Source organism: Prionailurus viverrinus, chromosome A2 (genome assembly GCF_022837055.1).
Source record: "Prionailurus viverrinus isolate Anna chromosome A2, UM_Priviv_1.0, whole genome shotgun sequence".
NCBI classification, from domain to species: domain Eukaryota; kingdom Metazoa; phylum Chordata; class Mammalia; order Carnivora; family Felidae; genus Prionailurus; species Prionailurus viverrinus.
Window position 1 is genome coordinate 95868868 of NC_062562.1, and position 25821 is coordinate 95894688.

The 25821-nt window shown below is 38.9% G+C and overlaps 1 protein-coding gene across 4 annotated transcripts; it reads right to left on the reverse strand.

The window, feature by feature from the left end:
• Positions 1-226: 226 nt before the first annotated feature.
• LOC125150647 (lanosterol 14-alpha demethylase) lies at positions 227-21295 on the reverse strand. 4 transcript variants are annotated; one of them, XM_047830802.1, is made up of 10 exons: positions 21168-21295; positions 18393-18491; positions 14716-14892; positions 13357-13483; positions 11697-11871; positions 9819-9938; positions 8968-9163; positions 7277-7372; positions 6526-6694; positions 227-486 (listed from the first exon to the last, which is right to left on the reverse strand). In XM_047830802.1, the coding sequence occupies exons 1-10, from the start codon at positions 21207-21209 to the stop codon at positions 308-310; spliced, it is 1380 nt and encodes a 459-aa protein (XP_047686758.1). In that variant the 5' UTR covers positions 21210-21295; the 3' UTR covers positions 227-307. The 4 variants fall into 4 exon arrangements, with proteins under 4 accessions (XP_047686758.1, XP_047686773.1, XP_047686765.1 ...); XM_047830817.1 differs by lacking the exon at positions 21168-21295 and adding an exon at positions 20178-20403; XM_047830809.1 differs by lacking the exon at positions 21168-21295 and adding an exon at positions 19986-20083.
• Positions 21296-25821: the final 4526 nt, after the last annotated feature.

Here is a 25821-nt window from a genome sequence, read left to right on the forward strand (position 1 = left end):
AAATTTAATATCTAGAAACTATGTTTAGAGTCTGTCAATTACCAAGATCCCCCTAATTCCTTATTAATGAACTTGATTTTCTTAAATAAAGCATCTACAGTATATACCCATCATAAAACTATTAGGAAATACCTCAAATGCCATCAGATTTGATGTAACCATTCAGTTAAGAAAATATAAAAACCATAAGTTAAGCTTTTTAAAATTACAAAGAATATACCACAAGTTGTTTCGTAAACTTCATTCACTTCAAATGCTTTTTGCAGTTTACAGTGATGTTCCACATATTAGTTCCTTGCAGCCTTTTTCATTTTGATCTTCGTTTGTATCGGATAACTGGGTTTTCAGGGGTGTGAATCATGGTTGTATAATTCACAGTGGGAAAATATCCATCAATGAGATCAAATTCATATAAACGAAGCATAGTGGACCAAATTGTCTTGATTTGAACATAAGCAAAATTCTCCCCAATACAACGATGACGCCCTATTAAAAAAAAGAAAGTCTTCATAAGAATCAGTTGAAATTCTTTTCACCTGGAGTGATTAAAAAAAAATCCCAGATTTTCAACATTTGTTTTTAGGGGAAACAACACGTGGATAATTATATAAGGACTCTTCCAATTAGTTTTTGAAATGTCACATCTATCCAAGTTTATATGTAAGGACTGAAATCTAGAATATTCTTAGCTTCTGTCCCAAGAGAGCCCTAGTTAAAATCAATATGAACCCTTCAAAACTTTCAATGCCAGGGCACTGTGCTGGCTCAGTTGGTAAAGCAAGTGACTCTTAAGTTTGAGCCCCACAGTGGATGTAGAGATTACTTAAAATGAAATCTTCAAAAAAAAAACAAAAACCCTCAAATCTTTCAAAATAAGAAAAAGGGATTTAATAATCCCCAAATAGCAACACCTATCAAGATCAAAATGTAAAATGTCAATACATGTAAAAACTGTTGATTCTAAAATGCATATCGACACAAATACTAATTTGAAGGGATACATGCATCCCAATGTTTACAGCAGCAAATTATGGAAACAGTTCAAGTATCCATCAACTTTATCAATAGATAAAGATGTGGTGTATGTGTGTACATACACACACACACACACACACACACACACACACACACACAATGGAATATCAGCTGTAAAAAATGAAATCTTCCTGTTTGCAATGGCATGGATAGAAGTTAGTATTATGCTAAGTAAAATAAGTCAGAGAGAGACAAATACCATATGATTTCACATGTGGGATGTAAGAAAACAAGCAAACAGGAAAAGAGAGGGGACAAACCAAGAAACAGACACTTGGGGCACCTGGGTGGCTCAGTCAGTTAAGCATTCAACTTTGGGTCATGATCACGCAGTTTTGAGCCCAGCACTCAGCTGTCTACAGTCAGCACGGATCCTCTGTCCCTACACCCCCCACCCCCGGCCCCCTCTTCTGCTTGTGTGCGCTCTCAAAAATAAGCATTTAAAGAAACAGACTCTTAACTGTAGAGAACAAACATGGTTACCAGAGGGGAGGTGGGTGGGTGGATGGGGGAAATCGATGATGGGGATTAAGGAGGGCACTTGTGATGAGCATCAAGTGATGTATGGAATTGCTGAATCTCTATTATACACCTGAAACTAATATTATACTGTATGTTAACTAACTAGATTCAAATAAAAACTTTTAAGAAAATGCATATAGAAATGCAAAGGAGGACCTAGGATACCAAAGCAGTCTTTGGGAAAAAAAAGAAAACCAAGTTAGAAGACTTAAAACTTCAAACCTGATTTCAATACTAAAGGTGCAACAACTGTGATGTTGATCTGTAATAAATAGGTATTTGTTCTTCCTCCCATTCTTGCCAGAGAGTTCCTCAAACATCTTGGAATTTAAGTGAAAAGAGCAATAAAAGAAGAGGACGTTTTATTCAAAACAGGCCCATGTCAACCACCCTTGAGTTTGTTAATGAGACTTTTGGAAATCCCCTCAGAGTGGGGCCCAGCTGCCAGGGAAACCAACCTAGTGATTAGAAAGTTAGAACTTTTAGCCCCACCCTCTGACCTCTAGGATGGAGAGGGACTGAAGGTTGAATTAATCACCAATGACTGATGATTTAATCAATCATGCCTACATAATGAAGCCTTCACAAAATCCCTATCGTATGGAAGGATGGATAGGTAGTGTTCAGAAAGCTTTCCAGGTTGGTGACCATGTGGAGATGCCAGGAGTGTGGTGTGCCCAGAGGACATGGTAGTTCTGGGCCCCTTCCCCCATACCTTGTCTTAAGCATCTCTTCAATTAGCTGTTCCTGAGTTGCATCCTCCCTTTGTAAGAAACTGTTAATCCAGTAAATAAACTTTTCTGAGTTCTGTGAGCCATTTTAAGAAACTGTGGAACTCCAAGGTGGGGATCCAGAAAACCTCTGGTTTACAGCCGACTACTCAGAAAAACAGGCAGCAACCTGGACTTGCAGTTGGTATGGGACTAAGCCCTTAACCATTGGGGTCTGTGGTAACCCCAGGTGGATAGTGTCAGAACCGAGCTAAATTGTCAAACACCCAGTGGGTGTCCACAGAGAATTGGTGTGGGAAAACCACCACACATTTGGTGACCAGAAATGTCAATAAAGTGTTCTGAGAGTTGGAGTAGAAATTGGATTTTCCCTTTCACAGCAATTTGGTCCCGGATAGGGCTCCACCTACAGATCAGTGGAATACAGCAAAGAGCCAAGACATACTTTTAGGGTTATTTCATTATCAACAAAGGCACTAAATAAAGCAAGTCAATGAAGAAAAGAAAGTATTTTCAACATAGTGCTGGAATAACTAGATATCTAACATTAAAAAAAACAAAAACAAAACCTCAATTCCTGTCTCACACTATACTCAAAAACTAATTCCAGATGGATCATAGACGTAAACATAAATACTAAAACCGTCAATTTTTTAATTATTATTTTTGGTTTGGGGTAACCCCGATGTGACTTGAATAGAACCATCAAATTTTAATAGGGAAGAACAGGAGAATGTCTTCATGACTGGGGGCCAAAGGTTTTTAGACAGGACCAGAAAGCAGTAACAATTTTAAAAATCGATAAACTAGATTTAATTGAGGTTATTCATGTGTGAAAACTCAACATTATTATTTCACTGTGAAACTTAACAAAATTAAATTTTTGAACTGCAAATTATATACTCACTGAAAAATTCAGGGAGATGTACACTGATGTGTACAGTTTACTTTGAAATACACCTAAAAAGTAAATGGATTGATAGATGGGCAGATATGTGATAAGTAAAATATGAATGGCAGAATCTAGATAATGGGTATACAAATGTTCACTAAAAAATTCTTCTGACTTTGAAATTTCTTACTAAAATGGTGGGGAAATTTTAATAATAGAAAATATAATTTGTGTATTTTTAAAAGTTTATATATAAAAGCCAGAGAGACAAACTTCATAAAAGATGGTATCAGAAATATTTAAGCCAGAAAGAATAATGCCTTGCAATCTCTCCTGCCCATCAAAACCTCATAAAGTAGTAAACTCAACAACAAAGATGGTTTTTCAGGGAGCAGAAAAAGATAAAGCTAAATTACTGGAATTTGAGAAAAGCCTTGCTAAGCCTTAGTTTCCATTTCTGAAAAGTGAATAAAATAGTCCCTTCCTCAGTGTGATTGTGAAGATTAAACAGAGAAAAAAGCTAACATAAAATGCTTATCATTAGCACAGCACTAGTGTGGTCCATTAATGCACTTACTTCTAGGAGCCATATTTAAGAAGGGTGTTTACAAACCATTCCATATTCAAATACAACAACTAAGGAGAGGCTTGGCTTACAGGGAGACTGGTTAAGGGATTATTTTTATTTATTTATTTTTGAGAGAGAAAGAGGAGGGGAGGGGCAGACAGAGGGAAAGAATCTAAAGCAGGCTCCACATCCTGCATGGAGCCTGATTGGGAGCTCTATCCCATGACTGTGAAATCATGACCTGAGCTGAAGTTGGATGCTTAACCACCGAGGTGCCCCTGGCTTTAGAGAGAGAAGGAATCCCAAGCAGGCTCTGCGCTGTCAGCTTGGATCCTGATACAGGGCTCTGCCTCACAACTGTGAGATCATGACTTGCGCCAAATCAAGGGTCAGACACTTAACCCACTTAGCCACCCAGGCACCACCAAAAGATTATTTTTAATAGTTGCAAACTAGAAGTGTCCTATGAATTAACAGAAAAATGGGTAATTTCACAAAACGTAATATGAAAATGAGTAAGCTACATGCTATACGCACCAACACAGAAAAAATTACAAAGTAAAGGAATGATTGAAGAAATTGGACATTCTTAACACAATCATATGGGGTAGAACCGTGTCCCCCCCAAATTCACAGCCACTCAGAATTTCTAAAGTAACCTTATTTGGAAATCAGACTTTGCAGATATAATGAGTTAAGATGAAGTCAAACTTGGTTAGAGTAAGCCTGAAATCCAAGGCTGGTGTCTTTCAAAAGAAAGCAATGCAAAGACAGACACCCGAAGGGCAGAAGGCCATGTGAAATCAGAGGCAGTGACTGGAGTGATGTAGCTACAAGCCAAGGAATGCCAAAGACTGTAAGAGCCAGTGAAAGCTAGGAACAAGCAAGGAAAGACACTCCCCTAGAGCCTTCAGAGAGAGCAAGGCCTTGCCAATGCCTTAATTTCAGACTTCCAGTTTCCAGAAATGGAGAATAAGTGTCCATTTTTTTTTAAGTTTATTTTTTAGAGCATGAGCAGCGGAGGGGCAGACAGAATACCAAGCAGGCTCTGCACTGTCAGTGTGGAGCCTGATGTGGGGCTGGAACTCATGAACCTTGAGAGCATGATCTGAGTCGAAACCAAGAGTCAGACACTTAACCGATTGAGCCACCCAGGTGCCTCTAAATGTCTTTTAAGTCATCCAGTTTGTGGGAGGTATAGTAGCCCTAGGAAACTAACACAATGATGAAAGATTTGAAGGAACATTAGATCTACATTCAGATAGCTCAGAGATACATAATACAGCTTCAGAGAACACAATTAGGACTGTAAATGGGATGTTGAAACAGATGGCAGTTTTTTGTTTTTTTTTTTAAAGTAAGCTCCACACCCAATGTGGGGTTTGAACTCCCAACCCTGAGACCGAGTCGCATGCTTTACTGACTGAGGCAGCCAGGTGCCCCCAGATTATAGCTCTAATACAAATTTTTAAAAATGGGAGCTGTCTGGGGCACCTGGGTGAGCGTCACAATCTCATGGACCATGAGTTCGAACCCCGCGTCGGGCTCTGGGCTGATGGCTCAGAGCCTGGAGCCTGCTTCCGGTTCTGTGTCTCCCTCTCTGCCCCTCCCCCGTTCATGCTCTGTCTCTGTCTCAAAAATAAATAAACATTAAAAAAAAAAAAAATTAAAAATGGGAGCTGTCTAAAAAACTAAGTGAGCTACCATAGAAGGTAACTGAGCCACCTGTTACCTAAATAAGTTCAAGTGGAAGCCAGGTAATTGAATAATCTATGACTTTTTCATATGAGATTTTGTATACCATATTATTAAATATGTTTATAAGATAATAAGATCTGAAGTTCCTAAAGGACTTTATACTTTCCTTTACATATGGAAAAAGTGTGACCAATGACAAAAAGGTCACACCACTTAAAATCTCTGGAAAGACTGAACAAGAAGTCCTAGAATACAGTTTAATCTGCACAGTACCAGTGAAATGGGAAACTACTGCAGGAACAAGAGTCTGCCTGGATAATATAAGGGTATTAACTGAAAACGTACGTTTTCAAATGTATGTTTGCAAACCTATGCACAACCTGCCCAAATTTAAAGACCATTTTATCTTAAGGATACAGGCAGAGAACCAAAAAGTTAACTAACAATCCAGAAAATTTTCAATTTAAAAAAGACTGCTTTTACTCTTTTCTGAAACAAACACTAGTAAGCTGTAATATTTAATCTGAAATAACTGCCTGAATGGTGTGCTAATTCCAGTGGCTCTTTAAAACAACTCATAGCGTCCGACTTCAGCCAGGTCACGATCTCGTGGTCCGTGAGTTCGAGCCCCTCGTCAGGCTCTGGGCTGATGGCTCGGAGCCTGGAGCCTGTTTCCGATTCTGTGTCTCCCTCTCTCTCTGCCCCTCCCTCGTTCATGCTCTGTCTCTGTCCCAAAAATAAATAAACGTTCAAAAAAAAAAAAATTCTTTAAAACAACTCATAAAGAGCTTTAAATACTATTTTAAGGGAAAAGAGAGTGAACTATCAAAATTAACCCTGATAAAACTAAATTGGTTAAAAGGTAAAAGAGCATTGTGTAAAAATTCATAAAACTATTTCCTTTAGTACAAATAAAGTACTTTTTCTAACTTGGCAAAGATTATACTCATACAAATGTTTACAGGAATGTCCGTATGAGGAAAGGAAAAGGTATTTGTAAATAAAATTCACATGGGTTATTTTGACAAACATCAACACATTCTCAGAACAAAAATTCCAAATGTAAAATGGTATCTCACCAGCTCCAAATGGCACATAGGCAAACTTCTCTCCTGATGCTGGATTGTCCTGTAAGTAGCGATCAGGATTAAAGTCCAGGCGTTCTACCCATGAGTCTTTAAGTCTTTGATTGACAGTAGGAGAAACACACACCTGATGTCCTGGAGGAATGGTATACCCTGCCACAGTCTACAAATGAAAGCAACACATTTCCTTAGAAAATATAACAATATTTTACCAAATAACCAGACCACAGTGTAATAAAGCATTAACCCACATGAGCTATACTTATATTTAAAAACTAGCTAGATGACAGGCCAGCTGAAAATTATTTTAACTCAAGATGACTTCCAAGTGACCCAAAATGGGGCTGGAAATTAAAAGAAGCTATAAACGCCTCAGAGGTAGCAGAGGGATTTCAAGGAGCCTTTCATAATCCAATTCATATTCTTCCATACTGTCAGAATTTTCTTTAACATGTTTTTTTTTAAACCAAGAAAAAATATATTACCATTTTAAAAACCCTAATTGTTAAGTAAAAATGCAGGGAACAGATTAGAATGTATATATTCTGCAATTATTTATATAAAAATATCTGTATAAATTGAATATATAATTATATATCAAGAGTTAGAATACATAAAATTGAAATTACACAGAAATGATTATTCTTTCTTAATTAGAAAAATTCTCTTTGCTATTATAATATTTCTTCTTTTTGATAAATACAAACTGGACACACGAAAGGGGAAATCTAACCAAGAGACTTACCTGAGGGGTTTTGGCCATTCTCATCATAGTCATTATAGGAGGTCGAAGTCTTAATGTTTCTTTTATACAGCGATCAAGTACATTTAGATCCTTGAGCTAAAAAAGGAAATCATTTCCTGAGTTTTACAAATTTTAACTTACTTCAATAGTATGCAATATTATTTAAACTTCTGGGTTATTATAAGATAGTTTAACTTCTGGTAGAAGTACAGAAGTAACTAGTTCAGTAGCTGAGATTATCTTGTTCTATTACTAACCACAGTCAACAAGAGAAAGGAGGCAAGACACCCACAGGAGAGGTAATCACCCTGAAGAATGGCATAGTAAGGACCTGCAAAAATTTACTTATCTAAAAAAGTGAAAACACTAGCAAAAATCATCAATGTCAGCTTTTTCAAAACCTGTGATTAAATGTTTGGAGCGGCATTATTCATAATAGCCAAAAGATGGAAACAACCTAAATGTCCATCAACTGATGAATAGATAAACGTGGGATATCCATACAATGGAATATAACTTGGCAATAAAAAAGGCCAAAGTACTGATACATGCTACAACATGGATGAAACTTGGAAACATGCCAAGCAAAAGAAGCCAGTCCCATTTGTAGGAAATGTCCAGATAAGGCAAATCCATATAGACACAAAAAGATTACTGGTTGCCAGAGGCAGGAGAAATGGAGCATGACTGCTAATGGGTACCAGCTTTCTTTTGGAAGTGATTTAAGTGTTCTAAAATTGTGATACCATCACAATTCTGACTATACCAAAAAAACACTACATTGTACACTCTAAATAGATTCTATGGTATGTAAGTTATGAATCAATTAAGATATTGTTTTAAAAGTTATTGGGGCGCCTGGGTGGCTCAGTCGGTTAAGCGGCCGACTTCGGCTCAGGTCATGATCTCGCGGTCCATGAGTTCGAGCCCCACGTCGGGCTCTGTGCTGACTGCTCAGAGCCTAGAGTCTGTTTCAGATTCTGTGTCTCCCTCTCTCTGACCCTCCCACATTCATGCTCTGTCTCTGTCTCAAAAAAATAAATAAACATTAAAAAAAAAAGTTATTAAATCAGGAATGAAAAAGGAGACATCACTGCTGACTTTACAGAAATAAAAAGGATTGTAAGAGAATACTATAACAATTTTAAGCCAATAAATTAGGTAACCTAGATGAAATGGACAAATTCCTAGAAAGACATAAACCAAAGACTCAGGATGAAACAGAACACATGATCTATAACAAATCATCAAACAACTTCCCACAAAGACAAGCAGACTGAGATGGCTTCACTGGTGAATTCTAACCAGACACATAAGAAAGAATTAATACCAATCCTTCATAAACTCTTCCAAAAAAAATAAAAGAGGGAACACTTACAAACTTATTCTATTAGACCAGCATTACTCTGATATCAAAACCTGTCAAAGACGTCATGATAAAACTATACACCCAAAAATAAAACTACACATCAATATCCCTTATGAATAGATGCTAAATTACTCAACAAAATACTAGCAAACTGGATCCAACATTAAGACATTTCAGGGAGGGCTATGGGGAGTTTTCTAAAAATAAAGAAGCTAATTTAATTTACAGTAAATAGAAGATCTCAAATTGTCCCCTCTAAAAATCAGCCACTCATTAGATACTCAAAGTCATAAGGCAGCAATGAAATTAAAAATCCACAAACCTGATCGTAAGTTAAAGGAGGCAGATCTTCTCCGCAGACTGTCTTCTGTTCTAAATAGCATTTTTCTTGAAGTGTTTTGTCTCTGGCCAAAAAGAAGCCCATCCAGGCACTCGTAGTTGAAGATGTATGCTGCCCTGCCAAGAGCAGTCCAATAAGCATGCCTGCCACTTCATCATCTGTCAGAGGACGCCCATCCCTATAGAGTGAATCACAAACACAAATTTACCATTGTGGCAGACCCATTTCAGGCCTCAACATTTATTTATTATGTTTATGTATTTATTCTGAGAGAGAGAGAGAGAGAGAGAGAGAGAGAGTGCAAGCGGGGAAGAGAGGCAGAGAGGAGAGGGAGAGAGAATCTTAAGCAGGAGCAAGCTCCATGCCCAGCGCAGAGCCCAAAAGGGGGCTCTATCCCATGACTGTGAGATCATGACCTGAGCCAAAATCAAGAGTCAGAAGCTTAACCGAGTGAGACACCCAGGTGCCCCTTGTCAACATTTAAATAAAGGGTCATGGTGAATACATTTTTCAGGTATAATAGTCTCTTGCATTTGCCCATCACAAGTGAGAATTTTTCCCCCTTTAGGGAAAAGAGACAGACCAAAGACAAACAGGATTTTGATTACAAAATACTTCCCTGCAGTTTATCAGCAAACTTTTTCCCATGCACAGTCACTTGGGACTTCACTAAGGCATAGGTTCCCAGTATTTTATGTCTCATCCATTGAAAAAGTCCAAGGGTCACAGCTACTAATTCTGTCAGCATCATTACTTTTTAATTGTAATTATTTAACTATGTTGTAATGTGTAATTTCCTGCATTAGCCTGACACATGCTAAAAGAGCTCTTACTTGTAAGTAGAATCTAGTAAAGTTTGGAGAATGTCATCAAGTTTTTCTTCTGACTGTCTGCGTTTCTGGATTGCTTTATAGAAAATATTCTTGATCTCTCGATGAGCTCTGTCCCTGCGTCTGCAATTCAAAGATGAAAATGACTAAAAAGTACTTTCTGGCATCAGTTCATTTTGAAAATAACCTTATTTAACTAACTTGAATAACTCTATAATAATCGACAAAAAATCAGAACCAAGAGAAAAAAAAAAAAGCCATAAAATTCTTATACTGTTAGAAATGTCCAGGGTCCTTAAAGGCAAGAAAGGTGTCTTTACATATGTGACCCTGACTATTAACATACCACCACCTGTGTTCTAATGAAGGTCTAACATAAGACTTGTTATTATTCCTGTAGAATCCATTTCTGGTTTAACAGAATAATCCTTTAAATTAATGAAATTAATTAAAATTCCAATTTTGACCAAATTAATTCTTGAAAAAGATAGTCATTCTGGTTTTTCTGTAGGATTCAGGATTTGAATAAACTTAAGATTTATTTAGGATTATATAAAATCTAGGATTTAGAACATGACTATAGCATATAGGATTTGATTCTTTTTATTTTCTGAGACCACATGTTTTGTAAGGGGCAAAAACACTAGTAGAGTCACAAAACAAACTTCAGCTCCCCAAATCTTACCTTTAAAGTAGGGCACTCACTGGGTAACAGGTACTCTAAGTGTTTTACATGAATTACCCACTTTGACCTCCTGTGAGGTAGATGCTATTATCCTCAATTCACAGGTAACTGCATGAGGTCACTAGAGCCAGAAAGCAATGCAGCTGAAATTTAAAACCAGGCAATCTGACTACCTAGCCCCTTTGTAACCAAGTCTTCTAATAAAAATTGCTGCCCTGCTTTGTTTGTAAGACTGTCACTGAGGATCAACTGAGATAATGTGGGCAGAAGAAGTTTACCAAAATGAACACAGCAGTACCACGAAAAACGTAAGGCCTGTTTAAGAAAAGCAATGGAATAATTTGGTTAAATCAGTTGGTTCAGGTAAGACCGAGAAAGACTGGGCTGAAGTGTGAAAGGTCTATTGTACCAAGCTCAGGAATTTCTGACTTCATCCAGGAGGCAGAAGAGGTAAAACAGACTTGATGCACATTTCTGGAGAATCCATTACAGGCTATGCATGAAAGAATTCTGAAAACTGCAAAGCTCCTTATAAAGTATTACGAGTTCTAAAGAATTCCAGAGAAACCCTCCTGGTTTCCCTTTTTTCTTCCCCTCTTTATCCTGTAACTATATAGAAGTAGCAGAAGGAAAAGGGAGTACCAACTTAACTCCTCTCCATCTCTCACCTGAACAGCAGTGAATCAACAGGTACAGAGAGCCCACTGATACACAAGCTGTATGTCAAGTCCTATAAGCAGTATTTCTTTGTATCAGATGGTCCCTGCCCTTAAGGAAATCACAGTATAGTTGTAAGAAGACAGACAAAATTAAAGAAAGCCACTAATACTTCAAAAGAAAGATATTTCACAATATACTATAAAAACAGTCAAATATTTTCAAATAAGTGCATAGAGGGGTGTATCACCTTCAGATAGAGTTGAGAGACTTTCCTGACTACAAGGAATATGTGCGATAAGTAGGTTTTAAAATATTAGAACAGTTGGACAACAAATCACTGCTTTAATAAACTGAAACTTATCTTCAGTGAGCTCACCTATATACAGAAAACCTGTCTTGAATTCTTATAGAAGAATGGGGGCTCATAATCTCCCCTAATTTGTCTCTTTTATTTTTTATCTTTGTTAACATAAAGTATACTGACATTACAGCAGTTCTACAGTGAAATAAGCAAGCATAGTTTTTTTTATCCATACCTGAAACTCGGCAAAGGGAGCCAACCTGGTAGCAGCCAGGCTGCATGGCTGAAACCTCCATCCAAATCTGCATACAGTTGTGCCACTTTCTCATTGAGTTGACTTCTGATTTCCTTTCCATGCAAACAATGGCTAGCTGTTAAAATTATGAGCTCAGAAAGAGCTTCAAACAAATCTAGAGGAAAAAAGATCATTCCCGTTCTATTACCAAATATTCTTTTGAAATATTCTGTTTTCTTAGAGATATGAAAGTATTAAAAAGGAAAATTAAGAACAAAAACCAAAGATCCTTCCTGTTCATATCATCAAAAAAAGCCTACAGACAGACATGTGGACACAACAAAGAGAGGCAAGAAACTCATGATGGGAAGCACTCCCAAGTGGCCAAAACAGGGGCCACAAAGACATCTTTAAACCTCACTCATGACTCTTCAACTTGAAAAGATAAATTGAAGACAAAAACGAATATAGTTGCAGGAGTTCCAGGTCGCAGTGTAACAAAAGCAGCAAAAGGTTATTTAGTGCATCGGAGATGCTTCCCAAAGAACAGCAGTCCAAAGACGGAAGAATGGGTTATTTCCCAGGTCAAAAGCACGAAAATCAGGACAATTTGAAGTCTTGACCGTATATGAAAGAAAACTGTAACTAATCACCAATTGGTATATCCCAAATTTTAGACCAATGTAGGCAAGCATGTTTGGATGACATTTAAACGTCCTAAAAATTACCCAGTTGCGCCTTGCTCTTTAATTCCACATGTACCAAATGAACTTCCAGTTATCACCTGGCTTTCCAATGAGATTTGCCAATGAAGTTAGGCAAATTCTGGTGTTCTCAGTGCTACAACTTTGTCGCACTTGTATTCATTAAGTTGGTATTCTAGTTTATACATCAGCTTGTTATATGGTTAGAAACAGATCACATCAACTTTAGGTGTATTAAAAATAAAATCAAGTTTCTGGACCTTTTATAGAAACTGAAGACCATGCCCAGAAAAAACATGGGGACCTAAGAAGAGGTCTTGATGCTCTGTAGGCAGATGTTGCTTCCTGCTTTGGGCATGGCAATTTTCTCTGAAAGGAACACTTATTGTCCCATTTACAGAATGGATTCATACAAATATCCAAAGAATGTCAAATTATACTCCGTATACTTGTACATAACGCAAGAGAGCATATAATACATTTGGTGGTAAAATAAACCTATGTATTTAAATTTACTTTTTTCATGAATTAAATCATTCTCATACAATATTAAATAAATAAGGTATTATATACAAAACTAAATCGCTTAGATTTTTACTTGCCCACTGGGGTGAAAAAAAAAAGTTATTTTATTGTCTTAAAATGACCTTGCAAAAAGTTTTACATTCAGTTTATTTTAACCTTAAAAAACGATTTTTATATTATTTGTACAAATGAGCTGAATAACCTGCATGTTAGTTAACCCATTTTAAAAGTTTTGCTAAATGAGTGGTAAAATCACATCCTCTTGGGTCTTTTTAACTCTATGGTTATCAAAACATGTTCTTGCCATTAAATCTAAGGAGGTTTCACAAATGCTGGAGTTTGTTTTTTTATACATACCATATATTCTTATGTTTCTAGTCATAAAAAAGTAGAAATATTAGGATAAATGCAAAACCAAAACATTTGCTTACTTTTTTCTCCACTTTCTCCCCAACTTTGAAAGTATTCCTTTGTTTCTTTTTCAATTATAGAAACGTGCTGTCTAAAGTGGGCTATGTTAAGGCCACTTTTTAACATTTTCTTCTGCTCCAAAAACACCTTAAAAATATTAACGATATAATACCAAGCATTAAAACACAATTTTGTTTTGTCACAAGATTCATTTAGGCTATTATAAGAACTCTGTAACACACAAAGAAAACAATATTCTGAAAAAAGATTAAAAAAATAAAAGGATTTTTTTTTAAACTACATCAGACATGGGAAACTTAGCGCGTTTACATGGATCTGAAGTAATGTGTGGAGAAATACCTGGTGCATGGGCCCTAGACTAACAATAAATTAGGAACCCCACCTCCGCCTTCCTTCCTACATACACATTTTGCCACTCCTCACTCCAGGGCTTACCTTTCCTATCCTGTTATCTTCTGGTATTCCAAACCAACCCAGACACCAACAGCATCTCCCAAAGGTTCATTACACTTTGATATCATTTTTATCCTACTTCACATATTCTCCCATTCTATTCCCAAACAAGTATCGTTCCTTTCACTACCTTCCAGAAGTTTAATTATGATTTAATATAGTCTGACTAAAATAAACTCACCCTAAGACAGCCAATGGTTTTAAACCATTGGGACATTTCTATTTTAAGAATCTGATCAGCAGTATGAAAAAAATAGATATATTTGACCACAGGGGTTTTCCAGGGCTCTTGCTTTTGGCCTTGAGGAGCCATTCATTCCCCCACAGCTTCCCCCACCCACCCCCATCCCCAGAAATAACACTTGATGTTGACTCCTAACTGCTGCACTGGGATACTAGGTAACGTGTGGTAGGATCTCAGCCAGAGCCCACACCAAGCAATTGAGCCAATGATCTCATTTGTGTTTTTTGTATCAACTTGCAACACTTTAATACTGGACTTTAGGAGGAGGAAAGAAACCAAACTTCTAAAGCCAACAATCTCTAGCTCAAAACAAGCTCTTATGCTAGAATTTCAGAGGAGTGGGATGGCAGAAGGACCTTCTGATTAAAAAATGGGATTTTCTTGTCACCCAATGGACTCAAATTCCAATGCACTGTTATCATTGGTTGTATTTCTCTGTGCAGGAAACCATTCAAAATTGCTTAGCCCATGCCTGCAACTACAAAACAAATACCCATTCTTTGTCAGTTACCTAGGGGTTTTTGTCTTTTGAATGTCTCATGCTTCAGATTTTTGAACCAAGGAATGAATTGTCTCCACATTTTCCATGTACAATATTACACTACTACCTATAACATTATATTATAGATATGTCTTTCTTGGCGAGAAGAGCATCACCTACTGGATTAGGGACATCATATGCAACTCCCTTCCCAAACACAGGTGTTGTCAGGCGACTGTAGACATCTTCTGCATTCAGGTCTTCATTTTTACTATTAAAAAGCAGTGCAGCAGCATCACTCCCCAGAAGGTAAGTAAATGTCTTGCCCACCATGGTAAAGCTAAATACAGGTCCATACTAAAGAAAGAAAAGCAGCCTTAGTGATGATGCTAAAAAATATGGAGCACTAAAGAAATACTAACCTCTTCACTTTTGAAAATTAAAACGTGCATAAGCCTTAATGCAGTTATTCACCCAGTCTTTGTGCAGATTTATAATTTTATTCATCCAGTTCCAAATGAAATATGAATAAATTTTTCATTTTTTTCAGTTTATACTGAAAATATTTACTATCCTTTACACAAACATAATTTTAATAATTATTCTTTCATTATTGGACAAATGGGTGATGTGTCAGTTTTTTCATTTCTTATGGATATTTCTGCAATGAGTATCTCTGAGAATATAGATTTTTTTTCCCATTGGTTAAAGAAAAGTTTATAGGAGTCACCAAAGGTTATGACCTTTATATTATTATACAAGTTATATAGTATTTGCTGTGTAAAGACATCGGAAGTTTATTTAGTTACCCGTTTTTACTACTATCTCACCAACACTAAATGATTTCATTTTTAATTCTTTGTTAATCTGGTTGAGTGTTAAATGCTTTCCCTTGCAGTTTTCTGATTATTTTGAAGACAAGGCTCTGAGGATATAATTGTGAACAAAAATACTGTTCCAGACTCATGACGCTTAATCTACTGAAAAAGATACCACTTAAAATCAAATAATCACATCAACAAATGTAAAACTGCAAATGTGACAAGTACTACTGGAAGGTAAGTATCTCTGTGATAAAAGAACTGATACAAGGGAGACCAAAGAGAGGAAAGACCACCTGAGCTGAGGCTCCAAGGATGAGGAGGAATTAGCACAGTGGCCAGACATGCACAAAGGTCCTGAAAGAAAGAGTGGAGGAAAGGACAGAGGAGCATAGTCTGCAGAGCCTACACCAGAGTCTCAGAAGCCATATTCAGTTTTTTCCTTACAGGCAATGAAAAGCCATAGAAGATGTTAAACTGCATACAAGAGACACACTGATGTATGCATATTTTAAAAAGAAAGGTCCCTCTGGCTGTTATAGGAAGAAGAGGGAGGAACAAGAACAGAAAGAATACCAGAGGACGAGTTAGAGCCTATTACAGGAAACTGATGATGAAAACTTGCCACATGGTTAATGGTGGGACAATGCCCATAGAAGCAAATGTATACGGAGTTATTCTGGAGAATCTGCAGATGGAAATGGATTAAGAGAGGGAGAGGGAAGTATCAAGAATGAATCATAGGCTTCAGTTCACTGTAAAACAGAACAATGGTGAAAAGAAAGAACAGGACAACCAGGATTGGAGAGAGAAAAACCAAGGGTGAGACTTTAGAAATATTGGATTTCTGATGCTTTTGAGACATCTCAGAAAAGAATCACGTGAGAGGTGAACATCCAGGTCTGGAGCTTATTAATTTGGGTGTCATCCATATATGGCTGGTAACTGAAGCTGCAGGTAGAGAGGAGATCACCTAGGAAAGAATAAAGACCAAGGACCAAACCAACATGAACCCCAACAGTAAATGGCCAGGCATGAGCCCACAAATGAGTTAGAGAAGACACAGTCAGAGAAGCAGGGGGAAAAAATGAGAGAAGCCACATTTAAGGAGGAGGGAGTAGTTGTGGTTACCAGTGACAAATACAGCTGAGAAGTCAAGTTCATTGAATTAGGAAATGGAGCTCATTAATCAAGGGTGGTATGAAGAGTAAGTAAACAGGAGATGTGGAAACAAAGTAAGTACAGAAAACTTGCTAAAGGGGGAAGGACATGAGAGGAGACTGAGTGGTCAACAGAAGCTCTGGTCCTTTTGACCTTTGAAAAATTTTTCAGAGAACATGGGAAAGATCCAGTTGAAGAAGTCACTATAGAAAGAAGAAAAACAGCATAATGTTCCTGAGACAAAAGATGGATTGAGACTTTAACTTCCAATAGGAAACAAAATAAAAACCAAGGTGACAGCACCTAGTAGGCTAGAGCCCAAGATTCTAGAGCCAGACTACCAGGGTTCACATCCAGGGTCCTCCAAGTATTAGCTGTTGTGACCTTGCTCCTACAGACAGAGAATTTAACTTCTCTGTACTTCAGTTTCCCTCATCCATAAAATGGAAATAATGATAGTTCCTACTATTATCAAGATTATATATACATATATATATATATACATACAGATTATATCCATGATGTGTATGTCAGATATAAATATATTATAGAAGAGTATGTTGGCTGTAGTAAACATTACATGTGTTGTATTACTATTATTATTATTAAAAGCATACAGAGTTGGAAATCAGACCATATATAAATCCTGGCTTCACCACTAACCAGCAGGGAGCCCAAGAGCAAATTATATAACCTGTTTCTCAGTGTTATCATGTATAAAATGGATATACCTGAAAGGAATTTGTGGAGCTTCAGTGAAATAATCTATCTAAAGCACTCAGTATTGGCACAAAGTAAGTGTTTTATAATTAGTGTAACAGGAAGAAAAGAGAATGTATGTTTCAAAGTGGGAGCATGAGAGAGTTCTCTTTGGATGGTTATACATCTCTCTTTAAAGAGGAGACGAAATCATCTGCTTTGATAGGAAGATTCAGAAGTTTAGAAAATGAAGGTCTGAACTGTCACTGTGGCAAACACAAAGTATGCCAACCATACTTTGGCATGATACGACGACTGTTGAGCAGTGTTCAAAGCTCATTCAAGGTAGGGAATCATGAAGCTAGGAAGGAACTTCCTAACTGGTGCAAGAAGAAAATGACTAATAGCCTCCCTCCAAGGTTGGGGTTTTACCATGTAAGTAAAATGAAAAGGAAACGTATGGTATTGGCTAAAGTGTAACTGAAATGGTGGACCATGGTGCCAGACTGGAAAAAGAAGGAAAGTAAAGAGGCTAATAATAGATGAGGAGAAAGTAAATGGGACAATGGACTAGAAGATCTAATGAGGTCAAAGAATGGTTACAATGGAAGGAGCTGTACAGGCAAGCTGGGAAAAGAAGTTATGGTCTCAGAATAAAGTGTCTAAATTTATACTGTGGAAATGAAACCATTAAGAGTGACAACCATTCAAAGTGGGCCTGTGGAATAAATGGTTGAATCAGCACGGGAAAGCTTGTTAGAAGGGCAAAGATCTGAGTGGCCGTGGCATCACCTAAGTAGACAAAACTGAAGTCACAGAAGAGATTTAAGGCAGGTTAGAAAATCCCACAGATGACTGGTTAAGAAAAATAAGGGTCAATCAGTATCAATTTTAACTATGATCAGTAAGTACAAAATTTAGGCTAGTGGTTTTTAGGCCATAGCTGCCAGAACTACAGGTTCCCTCAGGTGATGTTTCAGAGATCACCCAGGACATGGAAGAGATTAAGAGGATCTCCAAGACCCTTCCAGCTCTTAAACAGGAGCAGCTCTAATTTAATCTGTTTCCTATACTGGGGAGAAGCACAAGATCACAAATTTTTTTTAATGTTCTGCCATCTAAAAGAAAGTTTGAAAAGCACTAATTTCTTTTCCTGTAATTATTTGGAAGACTTACCTTCTCATATGCATTTTCTAGGAATTCAATTGGACTTTTCCCAAATGCTATGGCATGTCCAAGGAATGGAATTGGAGAGAAAATGTATGGTGGACTTTTCTGCAAGAGAAAACAAAATTTGGACTCACATTTCATTCTAAAGGAGAAATCCAGTTTAGGTTCATGACCAAACAAATGAAATAAAAAATAAAGCATCAATAGTAACTTAAGAACAGCTAAACTGCAAATATCTTAGGAGTGGCCATAGTAAACAGAAACTCAGAACGTGATGTAAGATAAATAACTAGACAAACACAAAGGTATTGCAACTGCACATGCTGAACACTGTCCAGAATATTTATTTGTGGCTCTAGGCAACTTTCTTAACCAACAGCAGTGGAAAAAAAAAAAAAAAAAAAAACCAGGAAAATCAAACAACAGCATCTTCACCACTACCACTCACAATTTTAGTCCCAGATTCTTTCTATACCTAAAGAAGGTATAGAAAAAGACAAACAGTAACGTGTACAGAAAGTGAAATGTTTAAGAAGCTACATTTATCAGTAAACAAAACACATCCATTGATTTTAAAGAGAGGGTAGATCAGTCCTAGCAGGTGCTTTAGCACTCACTATAAAAGGCACTTTCATAAAACTTTTAGTTCGTACATTCCACTGTACAAAGGCAGTGGAATGTAAAACTGTAAAAGGCAGTTTTAAAAGCTACTTGGTGTTCGTTGGTTAAGGATGCATTCATCAAATATATTCGGTAAGTATGAAGCTAATGGTCAATAAAGGCACTAAATTAAAGAAACCGATACTTCACTGGCACAAGAAGTGACAATCCAGTCACTCTTACCCTACCAAACACTCCCCCCTTCAGACTGATATTAAGTCGCCATTAGGGGCAATATCACAGGCCGCAGGACATTGAACCCCACAAGGGCGCAGTCATCAAGACGACCGCCACAGGGACCGAAGCTGCCAGGGGCATCCCATCCCCAGTAGGGACTCCGCCAAAGTCTGTAACACCACTATGATCCTGGAGGTCCTGGCCAGCCGGACCCCCAGCACCAACGCTAGCAAGGTCAAGGCAGTCTCGACCATCAGCAGCAGAGTTGCGGCCACCTCCCAGCCCCCAGTGCGCCCGCTTCCACCGCCCAGCCAAGCATGGCCGTGGTCACCACTCCTGCTAGCCCTTTGGCCGCCTCTGTCGTCGCCTGGCTCGCCCTTCGGCCACAGCGGTCGCTGCGTCCCCCGCCCGGGTCCCCGGGGTGCACTTACCGCCCCGGGCGGCATGGGGACCAGGTGGCCGACTGCAAGGCGGAACAGGTAGACTAGGCCAAGCGTGAAGGCGCAGGCGATTAGCAGCATGGATAGGAGGTTGCCGCCGGTCACCCTCTCCATCGCCTGCCCCAACACCGACCCGCCCGCCTGCAGTAATCCCAGCAGCAGCATCCTGGCCGCCACAGCATCCACTACAGTTCGCTGGAGACGCTGGAGGCCGAGGTCGCGGCCGCTCCTCCGAATCCACGGAGCGAGAGAAGCCGGCAGATGGGAGACCGGACACGGCCCCGGCCCCCAGCTCTCCCACTAAACCGAGTCCCACCCCTACCCGTGGCTCCCACGCGCACCACCCTTGGCGTCACAGAACGAGGCGGGATCCGATGCTGGCCACGCCTCTCAAGTAAGCCTGCATACCACCGAGGTCTCCTTACGCCAGGAAAAAGGACCTGAAAAAGCAAGTAGCACTTATGGTATGGGTGGTACAGAGAAAGAAGAGAACTTGAGTTTAGGAGGCGATTACCTCTGGGAACCTCAGACAACCTGAGCCTGCGTGCCGTGGGTGCGGGGCGCCACGATTCGGTGCGGGGAGGGGGCGGGCGGAGGGATCTCAGAGCGAGGTTTGCGAGTAGACGGCGGAGACCGCAGGGCGCTCGATGATTGCACCGCGCGCTCGTGAGGTGATCTCAGCATACATCACGTCAGCTGGGCGGGTGGCCTGGGCGCCGCCCCTCGCCCGGGCTCGCGGGTCTGCTGCACCTGATCCTGCTTAGGGCCGGGGTGCGGAGGCCTCTGAGAGACCGCCCACGGAGTCAGGAAAAGGGGAATTTTGAAAGACTGCTTCTGCACACTGAAGGGTGGGACGATGAGGTCAGTCCCACCCCACCCCAGTTAAAACCAGTCTGACAGGTATTAATATACGGCATAAAGGTAACAAATCTTGGTTGTTGTCTGGATTATCCAGAAACAGGTTTCCGAAATAAATCTGTGTTATAGGCCGTCGCGACCTGTCTGAGGCAACATTCCCCAAGAACTCCACTTTTGCCTGTTGAGCCGCCAGAGATTTAAAGCGGGAGTTCAGTCCTACAGCTACCGTCATACTGCTCCACCCACTCCTGTGGTTTCAAATAAGCATTTATATAATGACTACCAAACTTAATTTTTTTTATATTATTCTCACGAGCTCCTGACCGTATTTAGGTATTTATTCAGTCAACATTAAGAGCTAGGCACTGGGGATACAGCAGCGAATGAGAAAACTGCAGGGCTTTCAGGGAAGGAGCAGAAATATCTAATTGCCTGGTCAACACCTCTAGAGACCTCACATTCATCTCATTGTCAATAAACCCAAAACTGAATTTATTATCTCCTCCCACCCGGCTGTCAACCTGCCCCTCCTGTAATGCATATGTAGGAAGGGCATCGCTATCTACCCCATTGCCCTCCTCCTTCATTCTTCATAGTTAATCGCTACATCCTATAATTCCACCACCTTGAAAGTTTCTCCACTCACCTTAGGTCTCCACTCCACTGACCTTGGGTCAGGCCTCATCATTGCTTGTCTGCATTGCAAAAGTACTCTACGAGGTCTCTGCTTCCATGCTGGTCTTTAATGAGTCATCCCCCAGTGTTGCCACTTCTTGTATCTCTAAAGCTATGTTGTAATCATCTCTATAGGTTTCCTCTGTTAAAAGATAAACGTGAGAATAGGGATCATGCCTTAATTGTTTTTATATTCTGGGTTTATCCTAATACCTACCATAGCAGTTCTCAAACTGTGGTCCATGGCCCTCTGGGTATCCCCAACACATGTTCAGAGTATCTGCAAAGTCAAAGCTCCTTATAATAATACTGTTATTTGCATTTTAACTGCTGGAATTTGCACTGATAGTAAAATCAATACTAAATAAAGCTTCTCCGGCCTTAGCACAAATCAAAGCAGGGGCACCAGACTGAGTCATTCATTATTCCTCACTGCCATGCACTTGCAATTAAAAAAAAAAAAAAATATCTATTTCACTTAAGAATGTCCTTGATGAAATAGTGAACGTTAATTTTATTAAAGTTCAACCACTGAGGACATGTATTTAGCTACTTCTTTCATGGAATAACATTTTTGCTTGAAAGAATGACTGCCGAGTGCCAGTCATTCAGATTTGGGTATTTGACAGACATTTTCTTGAAAATTAAATCAGCCTGTTTGTGCTTTTAAAGAAATTCATTGGCAATATTTGTTGTCAATGATAAAATATTAAATGTTTCAAATAAAAATTAAGAATTTTAGAGAACAATCTACTATATCAACTTGACAACTTACTAATTCTTGAGACTTTTCTGCAGAGGAAAATTTAGTAACAAATGGATTTTGTATACGATGTGTCAACATTAGAATCTTTGCATAATTCATTAAACCAGTATTTTCAGATGCCCAGTGCATGATGTTACAAAATCATGCCTGGGTAAAACATTCATTCAAACTACAAGCCGAAACAATAGATTTTCATGTAATATAAAAAGTTCATTGATATACTTTCAGATTCTAGACTGCAACTTTTAAGATACTACAACTTATAAAAAAAATAATTATCTGGAAAAGTTATTAAAATATTCCTGCCTTTTCCAACTACACATCTGTGTGAAGCCAGGTTTTCTTAATATACTTGAACCCAAACATTGCACAACAGATTGAATACAGGAGCACACATGAGAATTCAAGTATCTTCCATTAAGCCTGGCATTAAAGAGATTTGCAAAAATCTGAAATAGTACCATGTTTCTATTTTTTTATTTGAAAACATAACTGTGTTCATTAAAATACACATGTTTATGTTAACATGGGTTATTTTTAATAAATTAGTATTTTTATTTCTTCCCTTTAATTTGCATTACTGTCAATACATATAGATGTAACCCACATTTTTTTAAAAAGTTCTTTAGGGCTCTTAATAATTTATAAGATTGTGAAAGAGCTCTGAGACCAAAAATAATGAAAACTGCTAACCTAAAATTGAGTTGTGGGGCTTCTATTTTTTTTTTTTTAAGTTTATTTTTGAAAGAGAGACAGAGTGCCAGCAGGGGAGGGGCAGCGAGAGAGGGAGACACAGAATCGGAAGCAGGCTCCAGGCTCTGAGCTGTCAGCACTAACCGTAAGATCTCACTAACCATGAGATCATGACCTGAGCAAAAATTGGACACTTAACTGACTGAGCCACCCAGGCGCTCCCGGGTTGTCAATTTTTGTTCTCTCTGGAACCACATCCTATACCACCAGTATGATCTTCCTGTGAAATAGTTTTAAAGCAAGACCTTTTACTCATCAAAACTTCAAGGTAGTTCTCATTATTATATAACCATAGTTTTTGTTATTTTAATGTGAGTTTTCCAAAGTGATATTTCAGAAGTACATCATAAAGTGAAAAGGGAGATTGTTGGGAGAGGGCCCAAGATGGCAGAACAGCATGGAAGTTTTTTGGGGGTCTCTCGTCCCTGAAATGTAGCCAAATCAACACTAAACCACATGCACACCTACAAAACTGATTTCAGGATTAACACAACAATCTCTACAATCTGAACCACAAAACTCAGCAGGTACGAGTGAAGAGGTGAACTGGGGGAGAGAGGAGCCACAGAGGTCAGGGAGCTGTTTTTTGCTTGCAGAGAGAGGCCGGAGATGGGGGGAGAGTACCAGAAAAGCACCTCTTGCAAAAAAACAGCTGGAAAGAAAGTGGAAAAGTGGAAACATCTCCAGGGACTGAACAAAAAAAGGAGAAAGGAGAGGGTTTAAATTCCATTAAGACTCTATAAACAGGGGAGCACAGAGTCTGAAACTCAGCAGCTCCATACCTGGCGATGCTCTGGTGGGAAGGGCGAATCCTCAGGAGCAGAGAGTGAGGTCCAAAGAGTGAAGAGTCCAAGGGCCACAGGGGAAGAGGCGGTTCCCCTGCTGGGAGGACATTTGGTAGAGGCTGTGTGCTCCCTGCCTCTGGGGCAAAGACCCCAGTGGACCCAGGAGAACAGCCACATTCACTGGTGCTGAAACAAGCACTATAAGGGTGAAGCCAGGCTCCAGGTGTGTGTTGTGATTTTTCATAAACTCTGAAACGCTGCTTCTACAAGATCGCGCGAACTTTTTCTGGGGCAGGCTGGCACCCAGCCACAGGCTCTGAGCATCGGCAGCAGTGCGGTCTCCGAATGTTCCTGGGTGCAGCCAGCACCTGGCCATTGCTCAGTGAGGCCCTCCCCCTGAAGGTCTGAGCAGGTCAAAGCTGCAGTCCCTCAGAAGTGAGGGGTTGGGAAACACAGCCAAATTGTAGCAGGATTCTTGCACAGAGAGTTGCACAGAGAGTCGTAACAGAGGCTTTTCTTTCCAGGAAGCAATTTTATTCCTGCCAGCTTTGAATAACACTGGACCAGATGGACTTAACAGATATATTCAGAACATTTCATCCTAAAGCAGCAGAATACACGTTCTTCTCCAGTGCACATGGAACATTCTCCAGAATAGATCACATACTGGGACACAAATCAGCCCTCAACAAGTACAAAAAGATCAAGATCATACCGTGCATATTTTCAGACCACAACGCCATGAAACTCGAAATCAACCACCAGAAAAAATTTGGAAAGATAACAAATACTTGGAGACTAAAGAACATCCTACTAAAGAACGAATGGGCTAACCAAGAAGTGAAAGAGGAAATTAAAAAGTACATGGAAGCCAATGATAATGATAACACTGAAGCACAAAACCTCTGGGATGAGCAAAGGCGGTCATAAGAGGGAAGTATATAGCAATCCAGGCCTTCCTAAAGAGGGAAGAAAGGTCTCAGATACACAACCTAACCTTACACCTCAAAGAGCTGGAAAAAGAACAGCAAAATAAAACCCAAAACCAGCAGAAGACAGGAAATAATAAAGATTAGGACAGAAATCCATGCTATCAAACCCCCCAAAAAACAATAGAACAGATCAATGAAACCAGAAACTGGTTCTTTGACAGAATTAACAAAATTGATAAATCTCTAGCCAGTTTGATCAAAAAGAAAAAGAAAAGGAACCAAATAAATAAATTCAAGAATGAAAGAAGAGAAATCACATCCAACACTGCAGAAATACAAACAATAAAAAGAGAATATTATGAGCAACTATACACCAATAAAATGGACAATCTGGAAGAAATGGACAAATTCCTAGAAACATAAACTACCAAAACTGAAACAAGAAGAAATAGAAAATTTGAACACACCCATAACCAGTAAAGAAATCGAATTAGTAATCACAAATCTCCCAAAAAACAAGAGTCCAGGGCCAGATGGCTTTACAAGGGAATTCTATCAAACATTTAAAGAAGAGTTAACACCTATTCTCTTGAAGCTGTTCCCAAAAATAGAAATGGAAAGAAAACTTCCAAACTCTTTCTATGAAGCCAGCATTACCTTCATTCCAAAACCAGAGACCCCACTAAAAAGGAGAACTACAGACCAATTTCCCTGATGAACATTGATGCAAAAATCCTCAACAAGATACTATCCAACCAGATCCAACAATATATTAAAAGAATTATTCACCACGACCAAGTGGGATTTATTCCTGAGATGCAGGACTGGTTCAATATCCACAAAACAATCAATAAATACATTACATCAATAAAATAAAAGACAAGAACCACATGATCCTCTCAATAGATGCAGGAAAGCATTTGACAGAATACAGCATCCTATCTTGATAAAAGCCCTCAAGAAAGTAGGGCTAGAAGGATGATACCTCGAGATCATAAAAGCCATATATGAAAGACCCACTGCTAATATCATCCTCAATGGGGAAAAACTGAGAGCTTTCCCACTAAGGGCAGGAACAAGACAGGGATGTCCACTCTCACCACTGTTATTCAACATAGTATTGGAAGTCTTAGCCTCAGCAATCAGACAACACAAAAGAATAAAAGCATCCAAATCAGCCAGGAGGAAGTCAAACTTTCACTCCTTGCAGATGACATGACACTCTGTATGGAAAACCCAAAAGACTGCTACAACCAAAACACCAAAAACACCAAAAACTGCTACAACTGATCCATGAATTCAGCAAAGTTGCATGATATAAAATTAATGCACAGATATCAGATGCATCCCTATACACCAATAATGAAGCAACATAAAGAGAAATCAAGG

Coding starts and splice junctions, on each gene's coding strand:
- LOC125150647 (XM_047830795.1), bottom strand. CDS start 19,828: ATGCTGCTGCTGGGATTACTGCAGGCGGGCGGGTCGGTGTTGGGGCAG. Junction 18,492..19,654: donor TCCCCATGCCGCCCGGGGCG/GTAAGTGCACCC, acceptor TTTCTCTTGCAG/AAAAGTCCACCATACATTTT. Junction 6,695..7,276: donor GAATGGCCAAAACCCCTCAG/GTAAGTCTCTTG, acceptor TTTCATTTGTAG/ACTGTGGCAGGGTATACCAT.